Source organism: Muntiacus reevesi, chromosome 9 (assembly GCF_963930625.1).
Source record: "Muntiacus reevesi chromosome 9, mMunRee1.1, whole genome shotgun sequence".
Taxonomy (NCBI): domain Eukaryota; kingdom Metazoa; phylum Chordata; class Mammalia; order Artiodactyla; family Cervidae; genus Muntiacus; species Muntiacus reevesi.
Genome location: NC_089257.1, coordinates 2,468,659 through 2,481,532, shown reverse-complemented (window position 1 = coordinate 2,481,532; position 12,874 = coordinate 2,468,659). Strand labels below are relative to the sequence as shown.

The 12,874-nt window shown below is 39.4% G+C and overlaps 1 protein-coding gene across 1 annotated transcript; it reads right to left on the bottom strand.

Annotated features, from left to right (window-relative positions):
• Positions 1-2,358: 2,358 nt before the first annotated feature.
• Positions 2,359-3,306, bottom strand: LOC136174728 (olfactory receptor 5B2-like). The gene has a single exon (XM_065944912.1). It carries the CDS (start codon positions 3,304-3,306, stop codon positions 2,359-2,361), a length of 948 nt encoding a protein of 315 aa, XP_065800984.1.
• Between the last annotated feature and the right edge of the window lie 9,568 nt (positions 3,307-12,874).

The following is a 12,874-nucleotide window of genomic DNA, read 5'->3' as shown; positions in this document are numbered from 1 at the left end:
GGAACTACCAGGTATTCCAGGCTCATTATGTATTATCCTTGTCCCAATCTTATAATCAGCTAGTTCTCCAAAGAACCACACTTCCTTTTATTCAGTTCAGTTCAATTGCTCAGCCATGTCCAACTATTTGCGACCCCATGGACTGCACCACGCCAGGCTTCCCTGTCCATCACCAGCTCCCAGAGTTTACTCAAACTCATGTCCATCAAGTCAGTGATGCCATTAAACCATCTCATCCTCTGTTGTCCCCTTCTTCTCCCCTTCTCTTCTTCCTTTTATTAGATAATGATTTTTAGTATTGAGTGGTGTGTTGCGTATAGTTATTGCTACTGGGCATCACTTATTTCAGGGCTTCAAAGCCAAGAAACCAGGAATAAATATTATATATATATATAGATATAGATATAGATAGCTCCATGCAAGAAAAAGTGAAAGTGAAAGTGTTATTCAGTCATGTCCAACTCTTTGCAACGCCATGGACTGTGGCCCACCCGGCTTCTCTGTCCTTGGGATTCTCCAGCAAGAACACTGGAGTGGGTTGCCATGCCCTTCTCCAGGGGATCTTCCTGACCCAGGGATTGACCCCAGGTCTCCTGCCCTGCAGGTAGTTTCTTTTACCATCTGAACCATCAGGAAGGTAGTCTCATTGTTTTGACAAATGCATAGAGTCAAGTATCTATCATCCCAGGAACATATAGACTAGTTCTATCACTCTAAATATTTCCATAGGTGTCTCTTTTGCAGAAAACAGCTCTTCCTTTTCCCAACCCACCAACAATGAACAAGTAGAAAAGGAAATTAACAAATAGCTGTACAGTTGAGCCTTGAACAACACGGGTTTGAACTGCATGGGTCCACTTGTATGTGGATTATTTTTCACTACATATGTAGACGAGTAATACACAATCTATGGTTGGTTGAATCTGCAGATGTAGAATTGCAGATATGGAGGGCCAATTTTAAAGTTATATGTGATTTTTTAACTGTGCAGAGCTGTAATACTGAATAGTGTTTGAGGCTCAGCTGATTTACAATAGCATCAAAAGGAATAAAATGCTTAAGGATAAATTTAATCAAAGAATCGAAAGACTTGTATGTACACTGAAAATTACAAAGCATTGTTAAAGGAAACTAAAGATGATACAAAAAAGGAAAGATAGTCTATATTCATTGAGGGGAAGACTTAACATTGTTTAAAGAGCCACACTACCTCGAGGAGCCTACAAATCCAATGCAATCCCTTCCGCTGAGCCAAAACTACCCAAATACGCTCATGTTGCTACAGCTTATGGTCAATTCTCGCCAATGGAATGCATTCGGAAATTATGTGTACAGCATCTACATCACTTTTTTGAAAAGAAATGATTTTTCCTCTAACTTACCTATTTCTCCTTTCCTCTTGATATAATAGTTATAATGAAGACAGACTTGCAAGACTCTAGGCAATGGTAGAAAGAGACAATGTGGAATGAATTTGGTCCCAGGATGACCGAGACACACAAGTTGTCTAGGTAATTCATTTTCACCGTGCTTCATTAGCTATCACTATTTGAGAAATAAATAGCTCTATTTTTAAAATCCACTATATTTTGTCTCTCTTTGTTATAGAAGTTTAACCTAATTGTGATAAATAAATTATGGGCAGAAATTCTTTGCAGTTCTTTTCTTCAAGAGAGAGAGTCTTTTTCTTCATGTTTGGATCTTGACCATCCTTTTGACAGTCATTGTTTAGTATAACATGGCCAAAAAAAAGTGTTTCGAGTTGGGAGTCTGGACTTTAAGAAGCTTTTTAGTTTTGCTTTCACACTGTGCGAATGTTAGCCTGAAGATGTTATGAGAGAAAGCTTTTCCAGCCTTTGGAGAATCAAAGACCATGTGTAGAAGAGACAGAGTAGCCAGAATCAAAACCCAGGCATGTAAGGCCATCTTTAACCTTTCAGCCCAGTGGACCATGCAGAAATTAGGCAACCTCATGAGTCCATGTGAAAGCAGCAAAATAAATGCCCTGCCAACCACAGAACTAAGAGAAATAATAAATAGTTGTTTTAAGCTTCCCTGGTGGCTTAAATGGTAAAGAATCTGCCTGCAATGCGGGAGACTTGGATTCAATCTCTGGGTCAGGATGATCCCCTGGAGAAGGGAATGGCAACCCACTCCAGTATTCTTGCCTGGAGAATCCCATGGACAGAGGAGCCTGGCAGGATACAGTCCTTGCGGTCGCAAAGAGTCGGACACGTCTGAACAATGAACACTTTCACTGTTCACTACTACTTTAAGCAACTAAGTTTCTTGGGCGCTAAATACAAAATAATAGATGACTGATTAGTAATACATATTGTGTAATCTCTTTAATTCAATCTATGTACTGAACAGAAGCTTCATCTTCTTAATGGCTCTCCTGAAAGCATTACTCACCTCTTTATTCCTTAGACTATAGACGAGAGGGTTCAACATGGGGACAATTATTGTATAGAACACAGATGCCATCTGGTCAGTATCCATAGAATGACTAGAACTTGGCTGTAAGTACATGAAGATCACAGTTCCATAGAAGATGGTGACAGCAGTGAGGTGAGAAGAACAGGTGGAAAAGGCTTTCTTCCGTCCCTCCGCCGAGTGCATTCTCAGGATGGCCATGAATATGAACAGATAGGAACTCACAATTACCATCAGGGCAAAAAAGACATTGAAAGCTGCTAGAATAAAGAGCACCATCTCATTTACGTAGATATCAGAGCAGGAAAGAGCCAGGATTGGAGGAATATCACAGAAGAAGTGATGGACCACATTGGAATGGCAGAAGGAGAGGCGGAAGGTGAATCCAGTGTGGACGGCAGACTCAGCAAAGCCCCAGACATAGCAGGCCATGACCATCTGAGCAGACAGACTGGGGGTCACGGTGCTGGCGTAACGTAGAGGCTTGCACACGGCGGCATGCCGATCATAGGCCATAACAGCGAGGAGAAAACAGTCTACAATGGCAAAGGCCACAAAGAAGAACATCTGAGCAACACAGCCCCCGTAGGAGATTACCTTATCTCCTGCGAGAAGCCCAGCCATCACCTTGGGAGTCACAGCGGAGGAGTAAACACAATCCACCAGAGAGAGGTTGCTGAGGAGAAAATACATGGGGGTGTGGAGACGGGAGTCCAGCAGAATCAGCGTGACCATCCCAAGATTTCCAGTGAGAGTGATGAGATATATGAACGTGAATATGATAAACAGGGGGACTTGCAACTCGGGGGCATCCGTCAGTCCCAAGAGTCTAAACTCATTCACCTCAGTGCTGTTCCCCATGAAGGACATTTTGAAATGATGTTCACATGTGAGAACACAGGAAGCAAAACAGAAGAATTATTGATGCACAGAAAACGACTCACTGCACATTCTGCCACCTGAATGACATGAGCACGCCTTGATACCACCACCAGTATAGTTCAGTCCAGTTCAGTCACTCAGTCGTGTCCGACTCTGCGACCCCATGGACTTCAGCATGTCAGGCCTCCCTGACCATCACCAACTCCCGGAGTTTACTCAAACTCATGTCCATCGAGTCAGTGATGCCATCAACCCATCTCATCCTCTGTTGTCCCCTTTTCCTCCTGCCTTCAATTTTTCCCAGCATCAGGGTCTTTTCCAATGAGTCAGTTCTTTGTATCAGGTGGCCAAAGTATTGGAGCTGCAATCCTTCCAATGAATATTCAGGACTGATTTCCTTTAGGATTGACCGGTTGGATCTCCTGGCAGTCCAGGGGAATCTCAAGAGTCTTCTCCAACACCACGGTTCAAAAGCATCAGTTCTTTGCCACTCAGCTTTCTTTATAGTCCAACTCTCACATCCATACATGACTACTGGAAAAACCATAGCCTTGACTAGATGGACTTTTGTTGGCAAAGTAATGTCTCTGCTTTTTAATGTGCTATCTAGTTTGGTCATAGCTTTTTTTCCAAGGAGCAAGCATCTTTAAATTTCACGGCTGCAGCCACCTTCTGCAGTGATTTTGGAGCCCAGAAAAATAAAGTTTGTCATTGTTTCCACTGTCTTCCCATCTATTTGCCATGAAGTGATGAAACTGGATCCCATGATCTTAGTTTTCTGAACGTTGAGTTTTAAGCCAACCTTTTCACTCTCCTCTTTCACTTTCATCAAGAGGCTCTTTAGTTCTTCTTTGCTTTCTGCCCTAAGGGTGGTGTCATCTGCACTTTTGAGGTTATTGATATTTCTCCTGGCAATCTTGATTCCAGCTTGTGCTTCATCCAGCCTGGCATTTAACATGACATACTCTGCATATCAGTTAAATAAGCAGGGTGACAATATACAGTCTCGACATACTCCTTTCCTATTTTGGAACCAGTCTGTTGTTCCATGTCCAGTTCTAACAATATTGCATAGGATCCTGGAATGTTAGGTCCATGAATCAAGGCAAATTGGAAGTGGTCAAACAGATGATGGCAAGAGTGATTCATCAACTCTTGTTGATGAATCAGTGAAGTAAAATGGAATGAAATGGGTGAATTTAACCCAGATGACCATTATATCTATTAATATAAGGTTCCCAATAACCCTGAGATTGGCAGCTTCTCACCTGCGTCTTGCCATTTGTAAAGGCATGCACTTTGTATTCATTAGTTCCTGACCCATTCCAAACAACCAGTTAATTATGTACAAATTATCTATTGCTAGGGCTTCCTATTATTATAATATAGGAATATATAATATATATAATATAATATAATAGGAGGACTTCCTCCTTTTAGATTATCACCTGAGAAAAACAATGATATATCACTGTCTTTCTGCAGGTGAACAATGTGAAGAGATTATCATCCAAGCAACTGTGGTCTCTCTGAGGTTTAAGAAATGGAGAGTCAATTGCAGTGTTAAATGCAGATTTTCGACTGTGCTGAGGGTCACTGTCCCTAAATCTCATGTTGTTCAAGAGTCAGTCTTACCGAGTGCTCGGGCTTGGTGCACTGGGAGGACCCAGAGGAGTCGGGTGGAGAGGGAGGTGGGAGGGGGGATCGGGATGGGGAATACGTGTAACTCTATGGCTGATTCGTGTTAATGTATGACAAAACCCACTGAAATGTTGTGAAGTAATTGGCCTCCAACTAATAAAAGAAAAAAAAAAAAAAAAGAGTCAGTCTTACTTAGTGAAATATGTTTAAATCACAAGATGAACATAGGCTGGTTCATCCTGATAGCTGTCAGAGGTTGAGGAGAGGAGGGTGGGTGAAATGGGTGAAAGAGTCAAATGATACAAACTCTTAGTTACAAAATAAATCATGGGAATATAATGTACATCATGGTCAATACATGTACATTATAGTCAATAATACTATATTTATAGTATAAATACCGCATATTTGAAGAAAATTGTATCCATGTATGGTGACAGATGTTATCAAGACTTATTCTGATGATCATTTTACTATATATACAAATATCAAATCACTATGTTGTGCACCTGAAACTAATAGATAGAAGACAGAAAAGCACAGAATTTAAAGGTACATTTCAGATAAAAATAAGCTAGGGCTCCATGAAAGTTTTGTTTCTACTGTATGTGTGTATGCATTATAGGTGGGTAGATGTGCTGAGCGACAATGTAAATCATATTTTTTTTTTTTCCTGTAGATTTCTTATTCAAAAAGCCTAAAGCTTTTGATCTCGGGCTTATGAAAATCCTGTGCAAAGTTACACCTGAGACTGCTCTAGTAACATAGGACCATGTACTTCATAATGTGTTCAGTGGAGTTCATTTAGTGATTTATTTATTCATTCATTTCTTCATTTGTTCACTCAGTGCCTTAGTAAACATTTACTGAGTACCCACCATTTTCTAAGCACTGCCCTAAACACAGGGATTGTGCTTAGAAAAATATCATCTTCTATTACTTGAGAAAAATCATTTCTTAATTAATGAAGGTTGTTGAAATATCTGGACTCTAGCTTGGAAACATGAGAGCATTAAAACTCAGGATTTTAAACTCCAAAGAAATTCATGGGGACACATTGCCTTTGTAACTTTACACAGCACATCTTGTAAGACCACAGTCTAAACTAGGCCACAGAACTGATCTAGAAATTTACCTTACTTTTCAAGGAAAGTGGCACAACTTCTCTTGTGACCTTCAAATTGTTAGTCTCACTCAAAGAGGAAGGATCCTATTGAAGCTTTTTCTTCATGTCTCATTACAAAGATTGAAATTCTCCAGAGGCAGGGAGATATAAGGAAAAGGTAATTTTTAAGTGAGGATGATAAAATACTTTCAAATGTGTCACACAGGGATGTTGCTGTGAGGACAAACAGGAGAACATCCTTGCATGAACTCTATAAAGGGCTAAGCAATGTCAAGAAAGGATTATCATACTCACCATGGACATTTTAGCTTGGGGTTTTATCCCTGATCGTTGTTACAGGCTCAGAGTTATATGCCTGGGAAATAAGTCCACTTAGTAAAATGGACAAACTATTACCTTAAGGTTAATAGAAGAATGCCAAAGGACCTTTGACAAACAGACTGGTCCATCTAAAATGATGCCAGAGTCATTTGGGATGTTACAGGCCAGTGAATGGAAACCAGATGGATTTATGCATACATGCAGTTAATCAGGGGATTAGGTACCCAGGAGGGAAGCCACCATCTTTCATTCCACCTGGAGAAGAAGCAATTAAACTGTCTGTAGAGACCTACCTTAGTTTGTGAAGGCACAACACGATATATCTACATCATTCGGGGTTATTTCTTTTGATAGTGCAGACATCTTTAGAAGAGATTTTTCACTAACTTTCCTGATAGAATCAGACAGAATCTTGAGAGGAGTAATGAAAACTATGCTAGGACATTAATTCTGTCATCTCACAGCAATATGACTTCTTAAATTCACAATAAAACTGTTACAGGCTACATGACCCTTCTGCACATCAGTTCCCTCATTTATAAAAAGGAGATGATGACAGTGCCTACTTCTTATGGATGTTATGAGGAACATATTAGTTAATGCTGGTAAAGTTTTTCAAACAGCCTGATACATGGTAAACTCATCAAATACTATAAAAAACAAAGTCTTAATTTTCTTTGTAAAAGAGCCTCCATTTCTGAAAGTGTGATTTTCTCTAAAACAAATCATTTATCCCTTATGGTGGTGGTGTTCAGTCACCAAGTCATGTCTGACTCTGTGATCCCATGGACTGCAACACACCAGGCTTCCCTGTCCTTCACCCTGTCTCAGAGTTTGCTCAAGTTCATGTTCATTGAGCTGACGATGGTATGTAACCATTTCATCCTCTGCTGCCCTCTTCTTTTGCCTTCAATCTTTCCCAGCATCAGGGTCTTTTCCAATGAGACTGCTCTTCAGATCAAGTGGCCAAAGTACTGGAGCTTCAGCTTTGGCATCAGTCCTTTCAATGACTATTCAGGGTTGATTTCTTTCAGGATTGACTGGTTTGATCTCCTCGCAGTCCAAGGAGGCTTAAAAGTCACCATGAGTTTATTTCAAAGACCCTAACATATAGTTGTGGGATTGGGGATTCATGTGAATAATTAACAAACCAAGAAATAAGACAGAGGAAGGTCAAAACATGAACTTTCTTAAGGTGTCAGAAATTGCAAAGCAAGGATTCATCGTAGCATATTTGATTTTTTTCCCCCAGTTATAGACAAAGCTGAACAATTCTGGGACTCAACCAAAACAAAAATTCAGACGTATTTCTATGTGGAAACTGTAACATGACCACTAGGAGCTGACATACGACATTTTTCTGGAAGTTCTTTACCTTAACTTTTCCTATTTTTGATAATTCCCCAGGATGCGAAACTCGGTGGAAAGCTATACAGTACCGTGTTCAAGGGTCTCCCTAGAGAACCTCTAGAGAGTGGCATGATTGCAAACTTGGTTCTGTGCAAACTGCCCTGGACCTCGGGCAAGTTATTTGGTGTCTCCAAGCCTCCATTTCCTCATAAGTAAAGTGGGAATGATAGTACCTGTTCATGGAGTTGTTGTGAGGATTAAATAAGCTAAGACTTGTGAAGCACTGAGAACAGCATGAATGTTCTAAGAAACCATACAAACGAGAGCTATCATTCTTGTCATTATACTCATCATGCTCACTGCTCGGCCAGCAACAGGAGTACTTATCTCAGTCAAGGGGAGGCCACAGATGACGTGCGGAAGTCAGGACCGTCAGAACTTGCTGACATTGGTGCTGTGGCGTGTGACATTAGCAAAGGGCCTTCAGCTCTGATTGTGACGGCCTAAGGTAGACGTGATGGATGTGCCAGAGGAACTGTCTTAACAAAGCTATCTCAGGGGGTTTATCTTGCCTGTGTTTCCTGCCTTCTGGTTTCCTTTGTTTAACACTGATTTCCTTAGCTTAATTAGCCATCATTCTTCTTGGTTTTGTGAGTACTTCATTATTCCTCCAATAAACGCCTTTCTGTTAAGTTGGCCAGAGTTGACTTCTACTCTGTACATCCGCCATCCTGTCTCACCAACCACACCTACCCGATCGGTGGGGACGGTGATGCAGGAGGAAACCTATCAGAAAAGGCAGAGTGCTGCCGCCGTGTCGCTCAGTCCCCAAGCTGTCCTGTCTCACCCTTTGGCTCCCACAGGGGTCATGACTAGGCTTCTTGACACAACATGCCAAAGACGGAGAATTTTGTGGATTTTATGTCTTAGATACAGGAGGAAAAGACATGCTTCTTTGTCTCTGCTTACCACATTATCTCGGCCTATTTACACTTTACCCTTGGTGCTGGATCAACTTCGTCCCAGCAAAAGCATTCCGACTCAGCTGGGGAAGAAAATAAAAATAAAAGCCATGGATGAGAAGCACATTGCGATCTGTTCTCAGGTTTCCTAATTCAACAATATTTAAATACAAGTTTATAAGAAGTCTTTTAATTGCAAATGACCAAAAAAAAAAAAAAAAGAAGTATAGAAAGTACCCTAATACTAACACCAGAAAAATACATTAAAAGTAAAGAAAATTACAGACCAATATTTCTCATGAACATAAATGCAGAAGTCCTCAATAAAATATTATCAAACCAAATCCAGCAAAGTATAAAAAGAATTATACACCACAACTAAATGGGATTTATTCCATGTATGCCAGGCTGATACAACATTTAAATATCAGTCACTGTAATCTGGCATATTAATATGCTAATAAAGAAAATAACATGATCATATCAATTGCTGCAGAAAAAATTATTTGATAAAATTCAATTTCATGATAAAAACTCTTAGAAAGTCAGGAGTAGAGAGGAGAAGTCACACATAAGTAGGGAAGGCTGAAAGAACCAGCAGGATGAGTGCATTATTTAGCTTACTGTAGATACAGATGGATGGGTATAGAAAGAAACATACTTTTGGATGTATGTATTTGTTATTGTTATTCAGTCTCTAAGTCAAGTCTGGCTCTTTTGTGACTCCATGGACTAGTCCACCACTAGCCCTCCGACTGTGCCTGGAATGTCCCAGGCAAGAATACTGGAGTCGGTTGCCATTTCTTCTCCAGGGGATCTTCCTGACCCAGGCATTGAACCTGCACTCCTGCATTGCAGGTGGATTCTTGACCACTGGGCCACCAGGGGAGCCCAAATACGTTTGTTAGTGTACGTGTATATCTCCTGGTTTTATCTCTGAGAGCGCCTAGAAGTGGCACCCCAGTAACAATGAGCCTTCCTGGCTCCTGGATCCTACTTCCTAAATATCCTCCTCTAATAGATTAAAGCAGAGCTCTTTGGAGAAATAATTTATTGATTTTGGGACTGAGCAGGTTAAATAGAAGATGACCCTGGGTGTCCTGTAACTCTCAAATATAAATAAATGTTCAAATATAAAAGGATACAGGACATGTCAAAAGGAAAGAGGAAAAAAAAATTAAAGTTTCCAATGACCAAAGTTGAAACAATTTAAGCAAAATAAATAAATCAATATAGTATTGAATTATAATACAAAGTGCACAGTAAATATGTGTTTCTATGGTTACATAAACAAATAATTGAATAAATAAAATTAAGTGGTAGAGAAGAGATCATTTTTTCCCTTCAAAGCATTCTAAATAATTTATTGATATATTCTCCTCCACTGCAGAAGGTCAGCCTTAGTCTTCCATAGCCTGTAGGATCAGCTAGACTTAGTGAGTTGCTTACAAAAAAAAAGAAAAAAAAAAATAGAAAAGGGAGAAATTTTCTTTACACTGGACAACATAGCAAAACTGTCTTGGGCCAGTGGCTGAAGTTAATATCACAGTGTCAAGTCACATTGCTTACGTGTACCCCTTTATATAAGATGATGAAAAGGGGTCTTATTCTTCACATAATCCCCCAACCCTCATCTCACAATGATCAAAAAATTCAGACAAATGCAAGTGAAGAGACTTTACAAAACCTCTGACCAGTCTTCCCCAAAACTTTAGGGCTACGAAAAACGAGGAAAGGCTGAGAAACCGTCATAGACAAGAGAAACGAAGGAACCATGAGATGTCGACTCAGTGCTGTTCCTGAGTTGTCTCCTGGAAGAGAAAAAAAATTGGTTGGAAAAAATTGCAAAACCCAAGTAAAATCTAAAGTTTAGATAATAGTAACGCCAATGGTGATGTCCAAGTTTGACAAAGGTACCTGGTGGCCCAGCTGGTAAAGCTCCTGCAATGCGGGAGACCTGGGTTCTATCCCTGGGTTGGGAAGATCTCCTGGAGAAGGGAATAGCTTCCCACTCCAGTATTCTGGTCTGGAGAATCCCATGGATTGTATAGTCCATGGGGGGTACCAAAGAGTCAGACATGACTGAGCAAGTTTCACTTTAACACATGGTAAAGACAGTGATCATTGGATTCTATGGATTCCAAAAGTTCATTGTGTAACTGAAAGTGAGTTCTGACTGCTCACCACTCCAAAGTCATTAAAGGCAAGGTAGGTGGAAAGGAAAATTTGCTTTGTTTTGGATGATGGCAACTGGCAGGAAGAGCAGACTCCTATCCAAAGGCCAGCTCTGTCCCCACCTCCAACAATCAGAGGGCAAGAGTTTTCATTGGATGAGAGAGGGAGCTACTCATAGAAACAGCACAGTCAGCTCTGATTGTCATCTTGAAATTGGTCATCAGTGGTCTGGCCAGTGTCCTCTTGATTGATTTAATGACAATTAATCTTCAGTCCCGGGGTCATTTTGTTGCCATGTTTTTTAGGCCAGTTCTTGGAATTGTGGCCGCTTGTGTCATGACTACAGTCTGGTCATCACGTATCTTCATGCCTCCCCTGGCGGGGCTTTCAATATCTACGGCCCAGAATATCATCTACAGCACTTGAGAAGGAACTAAAGGGCCTAGACTTTGCTTACTTACTAAACTATTATTATTTGGCCTCCCTTGACTATTTACCTTTGTTTCTGCGTTTTCTCACTTATCTGGTTAAACTTAAACAAATTTAACCCCCACCAGTTTTCTTCTACTATAGTCATTTTATCTCTTTGAAAATTATCATGTGAACATGCTATTTCTCCAAAATGACTGAGTCAAAATGGAAATATTATTATAATCCATTAAATGCTATGCTTATGTAGCTTTCCATAAAATGTGCCAATAAAATGACACCTTCATTTGAAAAATGGCAAAACTCTTCCTCTACATTGGACAATTTTTCAATTAAATAAATAAAGGTTCAACATAACTTTATATTCCAATACCCTAATTAATTTTGATTTTACTAAGGGGAATACACTATAATATAATCATCAGCAGTTCAAAGATTTAACATATGATGCAAAAAAGACTCAATTTATTTGTACTTTTGGTAATTGTTTATTGAGAATCTATTATGAGACACATAGCCATTTAGTGCTGAGAATCACATGATGAGAAAAAGAGATAAAGTCACTGTTCTTATGGAGCTTACATTCTAGTTAGGAGAAATGGTTAACAAACCAGTGGGCAAATAAATATACATGAGTGAGTGTTGACAAGGATTATAAAGAAAATTACAGGGTTAAGAGTTGCTGTGTATGGGGAGGAGAGAGTGTTTTATAAAGATAGTCAGGGAAGTCTCTGGGTTAGGATAACATTTAAGGATATGAAGTAAAGGAAGATTCCATTCAGAGGGAGCAGCAAATTCAAAGGCTCTGATGCAGAAATATATGTGAAGTTGTCAAGAAATAGCAAGGGAATTGCTATTGTGAATTGCTATATGTGAATGGAGCCGGGGAGAAGACTTGGAGAGCAAAAAAGGTGATCTAATTCAACTAAAGTATGAACAAACGGGAAGCATCAACCATTTCAAAGCATTTGCAGACAGAAAAATGCACAATGTTATTAATACTCTGCATTTTTTAAAATATCATTAAATTTTGTGGTCATATATAAATAATTGAAAATGCTTTTATTTTCTTTTATTTTTCTTATATTCAAGTTTGTTCATTCTTTTGAAAATTGTAATGTGAACATTTGGTTTTACAAAATTACTCAGCCAAGACAGAAATATAACTTCATTTGAATGTGATATTTATGTGTCTTTCAATAAAACGTGCCAATGAAGCCCATCCTTTAGTTTAGGATTACATAACTTTTTAACCAATTAAGGCTCTTAAAACAGATATTCCATTAAAGAAATAAAGAAAATTAGACATAAATTTATATTCTAATAGCTTTAAATTGTCTTAAATTATTACATTATAAACTACCTACACCACAAATTTACCAGTGCCATGTGTATGTGATCATATGCCCACATAGAGCACACATATGTGTTTCTGTTCATGAACTTGCTTGTATCACTGATTTACATGCATGTTTGCACTGCCATGTGATAGAGAAAATGCCCGCGTAGCAAGTGACTAAGTAAAAAACTATTAGAAATGTTTTTAAGAAGT

Coding starts and splice junctions, on each gene's coding strand:
- LOC136174728 (XM_065944912.1), bottom strand. CDS start 3,306: ATGTCCTTCATGGGGAACAGCACTGAGGTGAATGAGTTTAGACTCTTG.